Source organism: Bombina bombina, chromosome 2 (assembly GCF_027579735.1).
Source record: "Bombina bombina isolate aBomBom1 chromosome 2, aBomBom1.pri, whole genome shotgun sequence".
Lineage (NCBI taxonomy): Eukaryota > Metazoa > Chordata > Amphibia > Anura > Bombinatoridae > Bombina > Bombina bombina.
In genome coordinates this window covers 1,146,289,999-1,146,310,945 of record NC_069500.1, presented here as the reverse complement: position 1 = coordinate 1,146,310,945, position 20,947 = coordinate 1,146,289,999, and the positions used below count along the sequence as shown (strand labels likewise).

The window sequence follows — 20,947 nt, the reverse complement described above, 5'->3', positions numbered from 1 at the left end:
TGTCCAGAGTACTGAAACCAAACAAAAGCTTAGATGCCTTCTTTTTAAAATAAAGATAGCAAGAGAACGAAGAAAAATTGATATTAGGAGTAAATTAGAAAGTTGCTTAAAATTGCATGCTCTTTCTGAATTACAAAAGAAAAAAATTGGGTTCAGTGTCCCTTTAAGATTAAATGTTAAAAAAACAAAACAACATATAACCTTTTTGACTGCAATTTATCAATAGCAAAATTTCACCTACAAGTTGCCTTATTTGGAGGAACTAATATGGGTTGTAGTCTGCAGAAAACAAGGCTAGCCACGGTCATAATATTAGGATAAAGTACATTGTCTAGCAGTTGTTATTAGCTAAAGCCAATAAGGGAAAGATAAGTAGCAGGGTTAGCCTTGAGAAGTTAGTAGGATGCTGTTTAAATTTTGAGAAAATCCACATTTTTTAGAGCCAAATTAAATGAAAAGGGGCAAAATAAATAATGACAATATATTGCAGAGTTGTATCACTACACATAACTAAGCATTTTATATATAAAAAAATCATAGGGTGTTTTCTATCCCTTTGTTTGGATGAGCCCAGATTGGATAAATAAGATAAATGGAGGGTGGAGTTTGGATGCTAAAAAGCAATTACAGCAAATAAGATGTTTGTTTTTAAAACCGTTTAGACTTGGCTGATATGTTATTTCATAGCAACACAACAAAATGGTTTTGTAATTACAAGGCGTTTACTGACCCTTTAACTTGGAATGCCATAGGCTTTGGTAAATGGTCTGGTAATTACATTTACTCTCTTCTCTTTTCTTTCCAGAAAAAGTTATTGGCAATGATTCTGCACCCAAAGCTCTGTTTGAAAAGATTATCCATGAATTGGTCACCCCTAATATCTCTGCTCAGTCTTCATTTGATGATTATATTCCACCTCATTCTGCTTCACCAACCAAAACCAAAGGAAAAGCATCACTCCTGATTGGGCTCTCTACTGGTCTATTTGATGCAAACAATCCAAAGGCAAGTAGTGTTTTCTCCTTTGTTGTATAGTGTTTTTATGTCTTAAGCAAGAAAGGAGTTCCCCAGAATCTTTTTGAATTTGTATAAAGTAATATCTGTTTAATTGGTTTTAATCTTTCATTTTCCTTAATCCTCTTTAGAAATCTGTGAACATATTTCTTTAATGAATATTCTCAATTTTTTTATCCAAGCATATAACTCCTCTCTTGATTTATAGAGCATCCTTTAAGGAGCCTATAAACTCTATTTAACTCTTGTTGATAAGCAAGCTAAGGCAGCATTATACAGGTTTTCTTGCATATTGGTTATTTATGCAGAGAGAGAACGAGCTAGATTGAGATAGATGGATATATATATATATATATATATATATATATACATACTGTATATATATATATATATATATATATATATATATATATATATATATATATATATATATATTATGTATATATATATATATAGAGAGAGAGAGAGAGATGTGTGTATAGTGCTACAGAATTTTGCAGCGCTATGCAAATAAACTATAATAATAATTGTGTCAATACATATAAATAAATGAAACAGAAAGTGGTGTGACCTGGGCGCTGAGAAATAAGTGCTACGAAGCAGAAATATGCTGCCAAAATCCACATACTGTGTTATCTGAATCCCCTCAAATCCAGAAGCACAATATAAAAAAACATTATGAAACAAAAAAGGTGGTTTGTGGATTAGTGCAAAATCACAAACATCTCAGTGGTCATAGGTTCAAGACCTATAAGAACTACAAAACAATAACAACAGTGGTATTCAAATACACTAAGAATATATAAATGCATGAACAGTTGAGATATGAATTGGTAAAGTTCATGTAGAGTCCCAGCAGATAATGGTTTATATAGACTAGATAGATTATGTAAAAACATAATTTATGCTTACCTGATAAATTTATTTCTCTTGTAGTGTAGTCAGTCCACGGGTCATCCATTACTTATGGAATATATCTCTTCCTAACAGGAAGCTGCAAGAGGATCACCCAGCAGAGCTGCTATATAGCTCCTCCCCTCACATGTCATATTCAGTCATTCGACCAAAGCAGACGAGAAAGGAGAAACCATAGGGTGCAGTGGTGACTGGAGTTTAATTAAAATTTAGGTCTGCCTTAAAGACAGGGCGGGCCGTGGACTGACTACACTACAAGAGAAATAAATTTATCAGGTAAGCATAAATTATGTTTTCTCTTGTTAAGTGTAGTCAGTCCACGGGTCATCCATTACTTATGGAATACCAATACCAAAGCTAAAGTACACGGATGAAGGGAGGGACAAGGCAGGAACATTAAACAGAAGGAACCACTGCCTGAAGTACCTTTCTCCCAAAAATAGCCTCCGAAGAAGCAAAAGTGTCAAATTTGTAAAATTTTGAAAAGGTGTGAAGCGAAGACCAAGTCGCAGCCTTGCAAATCTGTTCAACAGAGGCCTCATTTTTAAAGGCCCAGGTGGAAGCCACAGCTCTAGTAGAATGAGCTGTAATCCTTTCAGGAGGCTGCTGTCCAGCAGTCTCATAGGCTAAACGTATTATGCTACGAAGCCAAAAAGAGAGAGAGGTAGCTGAAGCCTTTTGACCTCTTCTCTGTCCAGAGTAAACAACAAACAGGGAAGAAGTTTGACGAAAATCTTTAGTTGCCTGCAAATAGAACTTCAGGGCACGGACTACGTCCAAATTATGCAAAAGTCGTTCCTTCTTTGAAGAAGGGTTAGGACACAGTGATGGAACAACAATCTCTTGATTGATATTCCTGTTAGTAACTACCTTAGGTAAGAACCCAGGTTTAGTGCGCAGAACTACCTTGTCTGAATGAAAAATCAGATAAGGAGAATCACAATGTAAGGCAGATAACTCAGAGACTCTTCGAGCTGAGGAAATAGCCATCAAAAACAAAACCTTCCAGGATAACAGTTTGATATCAATGGAATGAAGGGGTTCAAATGGAACGCCTTGAAGAACATTAAGAACTAAGTTTAAGCTCCACGGCGGAGCAACAGTCTTAAACACAGGCTTAATCCTAGTTAAAGCCTGACAAAAAGCCTGAACGTCTGGAACTTCAGCCAGACGTTTGTGTAGAAGAATAGACAGAGCAGAAATCTGTCCCTAACGAACTAGCAGATAAGCCCTTTTCTAAACCCTCTTGTAGAAAGGACAATATCCTAGGAATCCTAACCTTACTCCATGAGTAACTCTTGGATTCGCACCAATATAAATATTTACGCCATATCTTATGGTAAATTTTTCTGGTAACAGGCTTCCTAGCCTGTATTAAGGTATCAATAACCGACTCCGAGAAGCCACGCTTTGATAGAATCAAGCGTTCAATCTCCATGCAGTCAGCCTCAGAGAAATTTGATTTGGATGTTTGAAAGGACCCTGAATTAGAAGGTCCTGTCTCAGAGGTAGAGACCACGGTGGACAGGACGACATGGCAATCAAACGAGGAAGCATCGGGAATGGTGGAAACACATAAGCCATGTTGAAGACCCAAGGGGCTGTCAGAGCATCTATCAGCACCGCTCCCGGGTCCCTGGACCTGGATCCGTAACAAGGAAGCTTGGCGTTCTGGCGAGACGCCATGAGATCCAGATCTGGTTTGCCCCAACGAAGAATCAGTTGAGCAAAGACCTCCGGATGAAGTTCCCACTCCCCCGGATGAAAAGTCTGGCGACTTAGAAAATCCGCCTCCCAGTTCTCTACGCCTGGGATGTAAATCGCTGACAGGTGGCAAGAGTGAGACTCTGCCCAGTGAATTATCTTTGAGACTTCCAACATCGCTAGGGAACTTCTGGTTCCCCCTTGATGGTTGATGTAAGCTTCAGTCGTGATGTTGTCCGACTGAAATCTGATGAACCTCAGAGTTGCTAACTGAGGCCAAGCTAGGAGAGCATTGAATATTGCTCTTACTTCCAGAATATTTATTGGGAGGAGTTTCTCCTCCTGAGTCCATAATCCCTGAGCTTTCAGGGAGTTCCAGACTGCGCCCCAGCCTAGAAGGCTGGCGTCTGTTGTTACAATCGTCCAATCTGGCCTGCGAAAGGTCATCCCCTTGGACAGATGTGGCCGAGAGAGCCACCATAGAAGAGAATCTCTGGTCTCTTGATCCAGACTTAGTAGGGGGGACAAATCTAAGTAATCCCCGTTCCACTGACTTAGCATGCACAATTGCAGCGGTCTGAGATGCAGGCGCGCAAATGGTACTATGTCCATTGCCGCTACCATTAAGCCGATTACTTCCATGCACTGAGCTACTGACGGGTGTGGAATGGAATAAAGGACACGGCAAGCATTTAGAAGTTTTGATAACCTGGCCTCTGTCAGGTAAATTTTCATCTCTACAGAATCTATAAGAGTCCCTAGAAAGGGAACTCTTGTAAGTGGTAATAGAGAACTCTTTTCCACGTTCACCTTCCACCCATGCGACCTCAGAAATGCCAGAACTATCTCTGTATGAGACTTGGCAGTTTGAAAACTTGACGCTTGTATCAGAATGTCGTCTAGGTACAGAGTCACCGCTATGCCTCGCGGTCTTAGTACCGCCAGAAGTGAGCCCAGAACTTTTGTAAAGATTCTTGGAGCCGTAGCTAATCCGAAGGGAAGAGCTACAAACTGGTAATGCCTGTCTAGGAAAGCAAATCTTAGGTACCGATAATGATCCTTGTGAATCGGTATGTGAAGGTAGGCATCCTTTAAATCCACTGTGGTCATGTACTGACCCTCTTGGATCATGGGAAGGATGGTTCGAATAGTTTCCATTTTGAATGATGGAACTCTTAGAAATTTGTTTAGGATTTTTAAGTCCAAGATTGGTCTGAAGGTTCCCTCCTTCTTGGGAACCACAAATAGATTTGAATAGAATCCCTGCCCGTGTTCCGTCCGCGGAACTGGGTGGATCACCCCATTAGTAAAAGGTCTTGTACACAGCGTAGAAACGCCTCTCTCTTTATTTGGTTTGCTGATAACCTTGAAAGATGAAATCTCCCTCGTGGAGGAGAACTTTTGAAGTCCAGGAGATATCCCTGAGATATGATCTCCAACGCCCAGGGATCCTGGACATCTCTTGCCCAAGCCTGGGCGAAGAGAGAAAGTCTGCCCCCCACTAGATCCGTTTCCGGATAGGGGGCCCTCTCTTCATGCTGTCTTGGGGGCAGCAGCAGGTTTCTTGGCCTGCTTGCCCTTGTTCCAGGACTGGTTAACTTTCCAGCCCTGCCTGTAACGAGCAACAGCTCCTTCCTGTTTTGGAGCGGAGGAAGTTGATGCTGCTCCAGCCTTGAAGTTACGAAAGGCACGAAAATTAGACTGTTTGGCCTTTGATTTGGCCCTGTCCTGAGGTAGAGCATGGCCCTTACCTCCCGTAATGTCAGCTATAATTTCTTTCAAGCCGGGCCCGAATAAGGTCTGCCCTTTGAAAGGAATATTAAGCAATTTAGATTTAGAAGTCACGTCAGCTGACCAGGATTTAAGCCATAGCGCTCTGCGCGCTTGGATGGCGAATCCGGAGTTCTTAGCCGTAAGTTTGGTTAAATGTACGACGGCATCAGAAACAAATGCGTTAGCTAGCTTAAGTGCTTTAAGCTTGTTCATAATTTCATCCAATGGAGCTGTGCGAATGGCCTCTTCCAGAGACTCAAACCAGAATGCCGCCGCAGCAGTGACAGGCGCAATGCATGCAAGGGGCTGTAAGATAAAACCTTGTTGAACAAACATTTTCTTAAGGTAACCCTCTAATTTCTTATCCATTGGATCTGAAAAGGCACAACTATCCTCCACCGGGATAGTGGTACGCTTAGCTAAAGTAGAAACTGCTCCCTCCACCTTAGGGACCGTCTGCCATAAGTCTCGTGTGGTGGCGTCTATAGGAAACATTTTTCTAAATATGGGAGGAGGGGAAAAGGGCACACCAGGTCTATCCCACTCCTTGCTAATAATCTCTGTAAGCCTTTTAGGTATAGGAAACACGTCAGTACACACCGGTACCGCATAGTATCTATCCAACCTACATAATTTTTCTGGAATTGCAACCGTGTTACAATCATTCAGAGCCGCTAATACCTCCCCTAGCAATATGCGGAGGTTCTCAAGCTTAAATTTAAAATTAGAAATCTCTGAATCCAGTCTCCCTGGATCAGATCCGTCACCCACAGAATGAAGCTCTCCGTCTTCACGTTCTGCAAACTGTGACGCAGTATCTGACATGGCTCTCACCTCATCCACGCGCTCTGTCCTTAATCCAGAGCTATCGCGCTTGCCTCTTAATTCTGGCAATTTGATAATACTTCTGTCATAACAGTAGCCATGTCTTGCAAAGTGATTTGTAAGGGCCTCCCTGATGTACTTGGCGCCACAAAATCACGCACCTCCTGAGCGGGAGGCGAAGGTACTGACACGTGAGGAGAGTTAGTCGGCATAACTTCCCCCTCGTTGTCTGGTGATAATTTCTTTACATGTAAAGATTGACTTTTATTTAAAGTAGCATCAATGCAATTAGTACATAAATTTCTATTGGGCTCCACATTGGCCTTTAAACATAGTGAACAAAGAGATTCATCTGTGTCAGACATGTTTAAACAGACTAGCAATGAGACTAGCAAGCTTGGAAATACTTTTCTAAATAAATTTACAAGCAATATAAAAAACGCTACTGTGCCATTAAGAAGCACAAAAAGCTGTCACAGTTGAAATAACAATGAACCAAAATAGTTATAGCAACCAATTTTTCACAGTAAATGTATTAAGTTAGCAAAGGATTGCACCCACCAGCAAATGGATGAATAACCCCTTAATACCCAAAAACGGATTAACAATTTAATAATTAACGTTTTTCTCACAGTCAAAACACACTGTCACAGGTCTGCTGTGACTGATTACCTCCCTCAAAATGAATTTTGAAGACCCCTGAGCTCTCTAGAGACGATCTGGATCATGGAGGATGAAGTAGACAGATTGTGACGGAATTTTTACTGCGCAAAAAAGCGCTAAAATAGGCCCCTCCCACTCATATTACAACAGTGGGGAAGCTCAGAAACTGTTTCTATGCAGAAAACAAAGATGGCCATGTGGTAAAAATCATGCCCCAATAAGTTTTATCACCAAGTACCTCACAAAAAACGATTAACATGCCAGTAAACGTTTTAAACATACATTTGAAAAGTTATGAATTGTTATTAATAAGCCTGCTACCAGTCGCTTTTACTGCAGTTAAGGCTCATACATTATTTCAGTATTAACAGTATTTTCAGAGTCAAATTCCATTCCCTAGAAAAATACTTCAGTGTACACACACTCCTCAGCCTAATACCAGTCGCTATCACTGCATTTAAGGCTGAACTTACTTTACATTGGTATCAGCAGCATTTTCTCAGTCAATTCCATTCCTCAGAAAAATAATTACTGCACATACCTCATTTGCAGGGGGGCCCTGCATGCTATTCCCCTTCTCTGAAGTTACCTCACTCCTCTGATGAGAACAGCCAGTGGATCTTAGTTACGTCTGCTATGATCATAGAAAACGCAGGCAGATTCTTCTTCTAATGCTGCCTGAGAATAAACAGCACACTCCGGTGCCATTTAAAATAACAAACTTTTGATTGTAGAAATAAACTAAGTTAAAAAACACCACAGACCTCTCACAGCGACCTATCTAGTTAGGCTGCAAGAGAATGACTGAATATGACATGTGAGGGGAGGAGCTATATAGCAGCTCTGCTGGGTGATCCTCTTGCAGCTTCCTGTTAGGAAGAGATATATTCCATAAGTAATGGATGACCCGTGGACTGACTACACTTAACAAGAGAAATCCTCAGACAGTTCATAAAATGGGAGGCAAGAGTCCTGGTCCCTTTCAGGTGTCTACTTACACTCTTCTACCTCAATCAGTATGAGGTAAGGGCCTCACAGTGTAGGTATAGTCTTGTCACTGACACCAGGCGAATCTTGTCTCCATGTGATGTTATCAGACTTTGTTCAAGGTTGCAGTCCCAGTTTACATGGAACACAGTTTTATTTGTTTAAAAAACACACAGCGAGCAACCAAAGGTAGTATGCTCACATTTAACAACCTAAAGTCGTGGCGTTTTTCCGAAATGATCCTTATGCGTTTCAAAGGTTAATGCTATACACTCTTCATCAGAGGATAAATTACTGGAGAACGCCATTTTAAACATACTTAAATACTGGGGCTGCGGCACACCCCTGAAATCTAACAATTTCATTGGTTAAAACTTCCCCACATGACTAAAACATCATAGTGGGTTTGGTTTATCACAGGTATAGCACAATGTATTTGGCTAGTAATACTTAATTTACTAAATATAAATACAGTTTAATCACCAAACATTTTTGAGCCTGGAAATTGCCATACAAGAGACCTGATTTAAATTTATATACAAAATTTAATACATACACAATCAGTTACGTAGATGAAATAAACTTTCTCACTTACAACATTGGTGTGTGTGCAGACACTTGTTACAATTGGCAAAGGTATATTTACGTCATGCCCAATAGTAACCTATGGGATAGTAGTGTTAAATTTGCTAAATGTCAAGTATCGTACATTTCATTTATAATCCTATATTTACTAAGTACAAATAAAGTTTTGTCCCAAAAAATTTTTGAGACCCTGTGCTACTATATGTAAGACCTGATTGTTATAATACACAGACCTTAAAGGGACAGTATACACTCATTTTCATATAACTGCATGTAATAGACACTACTATAAAGAATAATATGCACAGATACTGATATAAAAATCCAGTATAAAACTGTTTAAAAACTTACTTAGAAGCTGTCAGTTTGGCTCTGTTGAAAAGGTAGCTGGAAAGCCCACTGCAAGTGGCAAATAAGACACTCCACCCCCTCCCCCTTCTTTTGCATATGAAAAGACCCTTTACACAAACAGAAGCAAGCTGGAGTAGGTAGTCGAGCGTATTCACATAAAACTTTGGGGCTTGGTTAGGAGTCTGAAAATCAGAGCAATGTTATTTAAAAATAAGCAAAACTATACATTAATTTAAAAAAAAAACTTTATGGGCTATATAAATAGATCATCTACAAAACATTTATGCAAAGAAAAAATGAGTGTATAATGTCCCTTTAACGAGCAAGCAATCGGCAACGAGCACATGCTGCAGATCTCCACCCTCAACAAAGGTGAATTAGCTAAGTGTAGAGTTTAGTCCCCAGACATTTTTGAGCCTGGGTAAGACCTGATAGCTGTAATGCACAGTCCTTAGCGTATATCTAATCCACTAAGGGTACACACTGCCGATCCCCACTGCCAATACGGGTTAGTGAGATAACTATCACTGTAATTGGCTGAAGCAGGTTTACATAATGCCCAGTAACAGCCCATGGAAAAGGGGAACGTAATGATCACATGGTATCTGATTAATTCTATTGGTTGCTTTTTAGTGAATCAGGTGCAAGTTAGGTTTACGTGTTGTATCCAGTGAATAGTTCTAAGGAAGTACGATGCTACGAACTTTGTATGTATTTCATGTTTAGAAATCAATAGCAGCAATATGAATGGAGGGCGCAATTATTGACAACGTATAGCCGTTGCGCTAATGTGTTGTGATCATCTACATATATACACTAGTACTCAATGTGTAGAGCATGTAAAGATAAACCGAACTGATAAGATCATATTCATTTATCAGAAAATTGAGTTATAAATAGAAAGGGATCACCTAGGACGATAGTTGGATCCACTATTAGAATACCATAAAGATATTAATATTGTAGATATGATTATACCTACATATTTGTTCATTTTACAAAATATGTAAAAGGTTATAATAATAATAATCCAAATTCTTCATCTAAAATCTAAAAACATGTATTAAAATATTAGATATTAAAAATATATTGATCATAATAAATATTAAATATAGTTAAAAATAAAATAGAACAATTGATCGTTTATAGAGTGCTCGGTAATTAGTACATAGGGTGATACGAGTGATGTATCCATACACTTTTTTATCCATATCTAGTATAGTATTATAGCCACAATAAAACAGATTGAGTTCAAATGCATAATAAATTAAAATTATACATAGAAAGAAGATTAGATACTGATGAGTCATATATTAATAAACAAATAGTTGACTATGAGACCCATAAAGTGTATGCTAAAATTAGATTAAATTAAATTGCATACACACAGCAAAACCTGAATATGGCATAATATGTAAGGTGGGTTCCTAAATAATACACCAAAAGCCTATAATATGTGTTGGGGTATAGAACCTCAAAAAGGAGGACCTGAGTTATAAAAAAGCAGCTAAATCTATATCTTTATTCAGTCCTGAGGGGACTAGGGTTTGTATGGTGTAAAAGAACAATAAAAAAACAATAAAAAATGTCTGAAGGAGCGCCTAATGAAGACAAGGTCAAAAATAATTGATTAGAGGTATAGATAATTAATTAAGATTATTTAATATCACAGAAAATAATAAAATATTAAAACATCAATTACTGACACAAATATCATAAAAACATCAAATAATCTATAAATATATGCATGGATCTATTACTAAAACTATATAATTGGAAAATGTATAAAAACAATGGTTACGATAAAAGTTAATAAAAATAGGGACAGAGCCGTTCAATCAATAATAAACACTATGTACTCTAAAAGGTGGTTACATCAATATATGAAATGAAGAAATGTTAAAGAGACAGTCTACACCTATACAAACATTCGCCCATACCTTAGATCCAGTGCCGATTTTCATAACTCACCCCTTCAACCCTAACGAGTCTGCAACACAGCTGAAGTTATTTGAAATTAAAAGTTTGATTTTGACAGTTAGAAATGGCCGCCAAGCTCCGCCTAAGAACGACATCGTAGACTGTGTTCATTTCAATGGTCCAATCAAAAGTGGATCACCGGTTAAAGTTCTGTCTTGCATTTTCGTTGTTTTGTGCATGCGCACCAGTAGTGGAACCAGAAATCTGGAACCAAAACATCTCAGAGAGCTTAGACATATATTCCACGTCCTCACTTCCCTAAAAATGCGCAGGCGTGTTTTGATTATACCGACGTTACTTGGTGCTACATGCACGAGTGTTAGCTAGAAAAAGAACACCACAATAAAGTAGGAGAAGGGGTTGGGCGGAGTTTGTCGGCCATTTTTAACTAACAAAATCAAACTTTTGATTTCACATAACTTTAGTTGTGTCGCTGACTCGTTAGGGTTGAAGGGGTGAGTTATGAATATCTGCACCGGATCTAAGGTATGGGGCGAATGTTTGTATAGGTGTAGACTGTCCCTTTAAGCGAAGGTACATCCAGCTAAATTAATAACAATGGATACAATTAAGTGGTGTATAGACAAAATATAGAGAGTTCATCAAATAGTCCAAAAATATGTCCTCAAAAGGTGAAGTGTACTCCTGTATTGTAATGCATCCAATGTGCAAGTGCCAAAAATAAAAAGAGTGAAAAATCTCCAAAGGTAACGATATATGCAAAAATAGGTCAACCATATAGACAAAGTTGTCTTAAGTCCAGAGAGGTGTGTTTCAGTCTAACTGTAAATAATGTAAACAATGAAAACTGACTGATCCACCTCACACTATATTTCAAATATTTCCATATTTTAGTTTTATATGTACCCCTTAGACAAGACCGTTGCTTGGAAGTCATTAGATCTATATGATCTTCATCCTATCTTCTAACTCATCATGTTTAGTGCATTTACCATTACTATTATTATTTTTTATATACAATATACTTAAAGTTTTTTTACGTTCTACTTTTTTGAACGACTGGTGTCGCCCATGAGAGGGCTAATATGTTCTCCATAACGGACACCTTGTATTATGCATTTTTTCAGGAATGTATATACACTACTTCATAGTAGGCCAATTTCACACTACTTCTAACTCTTTAACCATTTTCACTCTGAGGTTACTTTGTTCACTAAGGCTTATTTTGAGCTATACATTATTTACTTATACATGACAGGACTCTGATCTGACTACTTATTTTCTAATACATCTTATTTACTTCTCAATTAATTATCCGGTCTAACTGCAATTTCAATTTTGAATAACTGTGACAGATCGACACAGACTTTTCCTTACCACCTCAAGTATCATTGCCGTCCGATTGCTAATAGAGACATGGGTTATTTAATTATTTTAATTATCTCTAGCACGTTTTGGAACTCCCCATTAACCGGGACCGGATACCAATATTGGTAAACAAAGATACGTCATTTCCACATCCGGTTGGCAACCGGAAGTGTGCGTCATACTGACTTCCGGTTTGGCGAAATCAACCACTTCCGTTTATGAGAACACCGACAAAATATGGGTATAATTTATTATAATCAATTACAATAACGTGATACAACCTTTGCACCAATCCATATAAGACACCATCAGGTTAATAAGTACTATAAGGATCATCGATTTATATTTACAAAAGAATGTTTATAAAAGAAGTTATAACCAAACCGGTATAGTAAATCCGGGTTATAGGGCAATTAACCGGCAAACTACTTCCGGTGGTAATCGGAAACACATTTCTCCAACATAGGTGTGTCCGGTCCACGGCGTCATCCTTACTTGTGGGATATTCTCTTCCCCAACAGGAAATGGCAAAGAGCCAGCAAAGCTGGTCACATGATCCCTCCTAGGCTCCGCCTACCCCAGTCATTCTCTTTGCCGTTGTACAGGCAACATCTCCACGGAGATGGCTTAGAGTTTTTTAGTGTTTAACTGTAGTTTTTATTATTCAATCAAGAGTTTGTTATTTTAAAATAGTGCTGGTATGTACTATTTACTCTGAAACAGAAAAGAGATGAAGATTTCTGTTTGTATGAGGAAAATGATTTTAGCAACCGTTACTAAAATCCATGGCTGTTCCACACAGGACTGTTGAGAGGAATTAACTTCAGTTGGGGGAACAGTGAGCAGTCTTTTGCTGCTTGAGGTATGACACATTCTAACAAGACGATGTAATGCTGGAAGCTGTCATTTTCCCTATGGGATCCGGTAAGCCATTTTTATTCAGACAGTAAATAAGGGCTTCACAAGGGTTTATTAAGACTGTAGACATTTTCTGGGCTAAATCGATCATATTTACACATATTTAGCCTTGAGGAATCATTTAATCTGGGTATTTTTTGTAAAATAATATCGGCAGGCACTGTTTTAGACACTTTATTCTATAGGGGCTTTCCCTAATCATAGTCAGAGCCTCATTTTCGCGCCGGTATGGCGCACTTGTTTTTGAGAACAGCATGGCATGCAGCTGCATGTGTGTGGAGCTCTGATACATAGAAAAGTCTTTCTGAAGGCATCATTTGGTATCGTATTCCCCTTTGGGCTTGGTTGGGTCTCAGCAAAGCAGATTCCAGGGACTGTAAAGGGGTTAAATATAAAAACGGCTCCGGTTCCGTTATTTTAAGGGTTAAAGCTTCCAAATTTGGTGTGCAATACTTTTAAGGCTTTAAGACACTGTGGTGAAATTTTGGTGAATTTTGAACAATTCCTTCATACTTTTTCGCAATTGCAGTAATAAAGTGTGTTCAGTTTAAAATTTAAAGTGACAGTAACGGTTTTATTTTAAAACGTTTTTTGTGCTTTGTTATCAAGTTTATGCCTGTTTAACATGTCTGAACTACCAGATAGATTGTGTTCTGACTGTGGGGAAGCCAAGGTTCCTTCTCATTTAAATAGATGTGATTTATGTCATAAAAAATTTAGTAAAAATGATGCCCAAGATGATTCCTCAAGTGAGGGGAGTAAGCATGGTACTGCATCATCCCCTCCTTCGTCTACACCAGTCTTGCCCATACAGGAGGCCCCTAGTACATCTAGCGCGCCAATACTCCTTACTATGCAACAATTAACGGCTGTAATGGATAATTCTATCAAAAACATTTTAGCCAATATGCCCACTTATCAGCGAAAGCGCGACTGCTCTGTTTTAGAAAATACTGAAGAGCATGAGGACGCTGATGATATTGTTTCTGAAGGGCCCCTACACCAGTCTGAGGGGGCCAGGGAGGTTTTGTCTGAGGGAGAAATTTCAGATTCAGGAAAAATTTCTCAACAAGCTGAACCTGATGTGATTACTTTTAAATTTAAGTTGGAACATCTCCGCGCTCTGCTTAAGGAGGTGTTATCCAATTTGGATGATTGTGATTATCTGGTCATTCCAGAAACACTATCTAAAATGGACAAGTTCCTAGAGGCCCCGGGGCCCCCCGAAGCTTTTCCTATATCCAAGCGGGTGGCGTACATTGTTAATAAAGAATGGGACAGGCCCGGTATACCTTTCGTACCTCCCCCCAGATTTAAAAAATTGTTTCCTATAGTCGACCCCAGAAAGGACTTATGGCAGACAGTCCCCAAGGTCGAGGGGGCGGTTTCTACTCTAAACAAGCGCGCCACTATACCCATAGAAGATAGTTGTGCTTTCCAAGATCCTATGGATAAAAAATTAGAAGGTTTGCTAAAAAAGATGTTTGTTCAGCAAGGTTACCTTCTACAACCAATTGCATGCATTGTCCCTGTCACTACAGCCGCGTGTTTCTGGTTCGATGAGCTAGAAAAGGCGATTATTAGTAATTCTTCTTCTTATGAGGAGATTATGGACAGAATTCGTGCTCTTAAATTGGCTAATTCTTTCACCCTAGACGCCACCTTGCAATTGGCTAGGTTAGCGGCGAAAAATTCTGGGTTTGCTATTGTGGCGCGCAGAGCGCTTTGGTTAAAATCTTGGTCAGCGGATGCGTCTTCCAAGAACCAATTGCTTGACATTCCTTTCAAGGGGAAAACACTGTTTGGCCCTGACTTGAAAGAGATTATCTCTGATATCACTGGGGGCAAGGGCCACGCCCTTCCTCAGGATAGGTCTTTCAAGGCCAAAAATAAACCTAATTTTCGTCCCTTTCGCAGAAACGGACCAGCCCCAAGTGCTACGTCCTCTAAGCAGGAGGGTAATACTTCTCAAGCCAATCCAGCCTGGAGACCTATGCAAGGCTGGAACAAAGGAAAGCAGGCCAAGAAACCTGCCACTGCTCCCAAGACAGCATGAGATGCGGGCCCCCGATCCGGGACCGGATTCGGTGGGGGGCAGACTCTCTCTCTTCACTCAGGCTTGGGCAAGAGATGTTCTGGATCCTTGGGCGCTAGAAATAGTCTCCCAAGGTTATCTTCTGGAAGTGATTCATCCTGTTCCATTAAGAGAACGAGGGATGGGGTTCTACTCCAATCTGTTCGTAGTTCCCAAAAAAGAGGGAACGTTCAGACCAATCTTAGATCTCAAGATCCTAAACAAGTTTCTCAAGGTTCCATCGTCCAAAATGGAAACCATTCGAACAATCCTTCCATCCAGGAAGGTCAATTCTTGACCACGGTGGATTTAAAGGATGCGTATCTACATATTCCTGTCCACAAGGAACATCATCGGTTCCTAAGGTTCGCATTCCTGGACAAACATTACCAGTTCGTGGCGCTTCCTTTCGGATTAGCCACTGCTCCAAGGATTTTCTCAAAGGTACTAGGGTCCCTTCTGGCGGTGCTAAGACCAAGGGGCATTGCTGTAGTACCTTACTTGGACGACATTCTGATTCAAGCGTCGTCCCTTCCTCAAGCAAAGGCTCACACGGACATAGTCCTGGCCTTTCTCAGATCTCACGGATGGAAAGTGAACGTGGAAAAGAGTTCTCTATCTCCGTCGACAAGAGTTCCCTTCTTGGGAACAATAATAGACTCCTTAGAAATGAGGATTTTTCTGACAGAGACCAGAAAAACAAAACTTCTAAGCTCTTGTCGGATACTTCATTCCGTTCCTCTTCCTTCCATAGCGCAGTGCATGGAAGTGATAGGTTTGATGGTAGCGGCAATGGACATAGTTCCTTTTGCGCGCATTCATCTAAGACCATTACAACTGTGTATGCTCAGTCAGTGGAATGGGGACTATACAGACTTGTCTCCGAAGATACAAGTAAATCAGAGGACCAGAGACTCACTCCGTTGGTGGCTGTCCCTGGACAACCTGTCACAAGGGGTGACCTCCCGCAGACCAGAGTGGGTCATTGTCACGACCGACGCTAGTCTGATGGGCTGGGGCGCGGTCTGGGGATCCCTGAAAGCTCAGGGTCTTTGGTCTCGGGAAGAATCTCTTCTACCGATAAATATTCTGGAACTGAGAGCGATATTCAATGCTCTCAAGGCTTGGCCTCAGCTAGCGAGGGCCAAGTTCATACGGTTTCAATCAGACAACATGACGACTGTTGCGTACATCAACCATCAGGGGGGAACAAGGAGTTCCCTGGCGATGGAAGAAGTGACCAGAATCATTCAATGGGCGGAGACTCGCTCCTGCCACCTGTCTGCAATCCACATCCCAGGAGTGGAAAATTGGGAAGCGGATTTTCTGAGTCGTCAGACATTGCATCCGGGGGAGTGGGAACTCCATCCGGAAATCTTTGCCCAAATCACTCAACTGTGGGGCATTCCAGACATGGATCTGATGGCCTCTCGTCAGAACTTCAAGGTTCCTTGCTACGGGTCCAGATCCAGGGATCCCAAGGCGACTCTAGTAGATGCACTAGTAGCACCTTGGACCTTCAAACTAGCCTATGTATTCCCGCCGTTTCCTCTCATCCCCAGGCTGGTAGCCAGGATCAATCAGGAGAGGGCGTTGGTGATCTTGATAGCTCCTGCGTGGCCACGCAGGACTTGGTATGCAGATCTGGTGAATATGTCATCGGCTCCACCATGGAAGCTACCTTTGAGTCGAGACCTTCTTGTTCAAGGTCCGTTCGAACATCCGAATCTGGTCCCACTCCAGCTGACTGCTTGGAGATTGAACGCTTGATCTTATCAAAGCGAGGGTTCTCAGATTCTGTTATTGATACTCTTGTTCAGGCCAGAAAGCCTGTAACTAGAAAAATTTACCACAAAATTTGGAAAAAATATATCTGTTGGTGTGAATCTAAAGGATTCCCTTGGGACAAGGTTAAGATTCCTAAGAGTCTATCCTTCCTTCGAGAAGGATTGGAAAAAGGATTATCTGCAAGTTCCTTGATGGGACAGATTTCTGCCTTGTCTGTGTTACTTCACAAAAAGCTGGCAGCTGTGCCAGATGTTCAAGCCTTTGTTCAGGCTCTGGTTAGAATCAAGCCGGTTTACAAACCTTTGACTCCTCCTTGGAGTCTCAACTTAGTTCTTTCAGTTCTTCAGGGGGTTCCGTTTGAACCCTTACATTCCGTTGATATTAAGTTATTATCTTGGAAAGTTTTGTTTTTGGTTGCAATTTCTTCTGCTAGAAGAGTTTCAGAATTATCTGCTCTGCAGTGTTCTCCTCCTTATCTGGTGTTCCATGCAGATAAGGTGGTTTTACGTACTAACCTGGTTTTCTTCCAAAAGTTGTTTCTAACAAAAACATTAACCAGGAGATAGTCGTGCCTTCTCTGTGTCCGAAACCAGTTTCGAAGAAGGAACGTTTGTTGCACAATTTGGATGTTGTTCGCGCTCTAAAATTCTATTTAGATGCTACAAAGGATTTTAGACAAACATCTTCCTTGTTTGTCGTTTATTCTGGTAAAAGGAGAGGTCAAAAAGCAACTTCTACCTCTCTCTCTTTTTGGATTAAAAGCATCATCAGATTGGCTTACGAGACTGCCGGACGGCAGCCTCCTGAAAGGGTCACAGCTCCTTCCACTAGGGCTGTGGCTTCCACATGGGCCTTCAAGAACGAGGCTTCTGTTGATCAGATATGTAGGGCAGCGACTTGGTCTTCACTGCACTCTTTTACCAAATTTTACAAGTTTGATACTTTTGCTTCTTCTGAGGCTATTTTTGGGAGAAAGGTTTTGCAAGCCGTGGTGCCTTCCATTTAGGTGACCTGATTTGCTCCCTCCCTTCATCCGTGTCCTAAAGCTTTGGTATTGGTTCCCACAAGTAAGGATGACGCCGTGGACCGGACACACCTATGTTGGAGAAAACAGAATTTATGTTTACCTGATAAATTACTTTCTCCAACGGTGTGTCCGGTCCACGGCCCGCCCTGGTTTTTTAATCAGGTCTGATAATTTTTTTTTCTTTAACTACAGTCACCACGGTATCATATGGTTTCTCCTATGCAAATATTCCTCCTTAACGTCGGTCGAATGACTGGGGTAGGCGGAGCCTAGGAGGGATCATGTGACCAGCTTTGCTGGCTCTTTGCCATTTCCTGTTGGGGAAGAGAATATCCCACAAGTAAGGATGACGCCGTGGACCGGACACACCGTTGGAGAAAGTAATTTATCAGGTAAACATAAATTCTGTTTTTTTGGCGCCAAAGCCTAAACATTTTGATAGGCTATCTAAAAGTATTTAAGAGCAGACTCACCACTACCATACTCTAGTCTTGAAAAAGGCCCTACAGTGGGCCGAAACGCTTTGGCAAATATATGGTGAGCTCTATTTCAATTATTTGATACTTTATTTAAAACAATACTGTACTATGTTATTGTTTTTCACTCACAGGATTTGAAGATCATCATCATAATATTTTGGATCACATTCTTCTTTTTGATAGAAACTTTTTTTGTCGTTTGATTAACAAATAGATATATTTTTTAAACACTCATAGATATATTTCTCTTGTTAAGTGTATCCAGTCCACGGATCATCCATTACTTGTGGGATGTTCTCCTTCCCAACAGGAAGTTGCAAGAGGATCACCCACAGCAGAGCTGCTATATAGCTCCTCCCCTCACTGCCATATCCAGTCATTCTCTTGCAACTCTCAACTAAGATGGAGGTCGTAAGAGGACTGTGGTGTTTTATACTTAGTTTATTTCTTCAATCAAAAGTTTGTTATTTTTAAATGGTACCGGAGTGTACTGTTTATCTCAGGCAGTATTTAGAAGAAGAATCTGCCTGCGTTTTCTATGATCTTAGAAGAAGTAACTAAGATCCTTTGCTGTTCTCACATATTCTGAGGAGTGAGGTAACTTCAGAGGGGGAATAGCGTGCAGGTTTTCCTGTAATAAGGTATGTGCAGTTAATATTTTTCTAGGGATGGAATTTGCTAGAAAATGCTGCTGATACCAAAGTAATGTAAGTAAAGCCTTAAATGCAGTGATAGCGACTGGTATCAGGCTTATTAATAGAGATACATACTCTTATAAAAGTGTATTTTAAAACGTTTGCTGGCATGTTTAATCGTTTTTTACATATGTTTGGTGATAAAACTTATTGGGGCCTAGTTTTTTCCACATGGCTGGCTTGAATTTTGCCTAGAAACAGTTCCCTGAGGCTTCCCACTGTTGTAATATGAGTGGGAGGGGCCTATTTTGGCGTTTTTTTTGCACAGCAAAAATTGCAGACACAGACATCCAGCTTCTTCCTGCATGATCCAGGACTTCTCTGAAGGGCTCAAAAGGCTTCAAAAGTCGTATTGAGGGAGGTAAAAAGCCACAGTAGAGCTGTGGCAGTTGTTGTGACTGTTTAAAAAACGTTTTTGTCATTTGTTATTCCGTTTTTGGTATTAAGGGGTTAATCATCCATTTGCAAGTGGGTGCAATGCTCTGCTAACTTATTACATACACTGTAAAAATTTCGTTAGTGTAACTGCATTTTTTCACTGTTATTTCAAAATTTGGGAAAATTTGTGTTTCTTAAAGGCGCAGTAACGTTTTTTATATTGCTTGTAAACTTGTTTTAAAGTGTTTTCCAAGCTTGCTAGTCTCATTGCTAGTCTGTTTAAACATGTCTGACACAGAGGAACCTACTTGTTCATTATGTTTGAAAGCCATGGTGGAGCCCCATAGGAGAATGTGTACTAAATGTATTGATTTCACCTTAAACAGTAAAGATCAGTCTTTATCTATAAAAGAATTATCACCAGAGGGTTCTGTCGAGAGAGAAGTTATGCCGACTAACTCTCCCCACGTGTCAGACACTTCGCCTCCCGCTCAGGGGACGCACGCTAATATGGCGCCAATTACATCAGGGACGCCCATAGCGATTACCTTGCAGGACATGGCTGCAATCATGAATAATACCCTGTCAGAGGTATTATCTAGATTGCCTGAATTAAGAGGCAAGCGCGATAGGTCTGGGGTTAGGAGAGATACAGAGCACGCAAATGCTGTTAGAGCCATGTCTGATACTGCGTCACAGTATGCAGAACATGAGGACGGAGAGCTTCAGTCTGTGGGTGACATCTCTGACTCGGGGAAACCTGATTCAGATATTTCTAATTTTCAATTTAAGCTTGAGAACCTCCGTGTATTGCTTGGGGAGGTATTAGCTGCTCTGAATGACTGTAACACAGTTGCAATTCCAGAGAAATTGTGTAGGCTGGATAGATACTATGCGGTGCCGGTGTGTACTGACGTTTTTCCTATACCTAAAAGGCTTACAGAAATTATTAGCAAGGAGTGGGATAGACCCGGTGTGCCCTTTTCCCCACCTCCTATATTTAGAAAAATGTTTCCAATAGACGCCACTACACGGGACTTATGGCAGACGGTCCCTAAGGTGGAGGGAGCAGTTTCTACTTTAGCAAAGCGTACCACTATCCCGGTTGAGGACAGTTGTGCTTTTTCAGATCCAATGGATAAAAAATTGGAGGGTTACCTTAAGAAAATGTTTATTCAACAAGGTTTTATTTTACAGCCCCTTGCATGCATTGCGCGTGTCACTGCTGCGGCGGCATTCTGGTTTGAGGCCCTGGAAGAGGCCATCCAGACAGCTCCATTGAATGAAATTATTGACAAGCTTAGAACGCTTAAGCTAGCTAACTCATTTGTTTCTGATGCCATTGTTCATTTGACTAAACTAACGGCTAAGAATTCCGGATTCGCCATCCAGGTGCGTAGGGCGCTATGACTTAAATCCTGGTCAGCTGACGTGACTTCGAAGTCTAAATTACTCAACATTC

General features: G+C 40.5%; 1 protein-coding gene across 1 annotated transcript in view; it reads left to right on the top strand.

Moving 5' to 3' along the window:
- Positions 1-20,947, top strand: part of NEK1 (NIMA related kinase 1) — an 827,448-nt gene that overhangs the window by 614,652 nt on the left and 191,849 nt on the right. Inside the window, exon 29 of the mRNA XM_053700237.1 lies at positions 806-1,009. Within this exon, the coding sequence (XP_053556212.1) occupies positions 806-1,009 (204 nt within the window). The remainder of the gene's footprint in view (positions 1-805; positions 1,010-20,947) is intronic.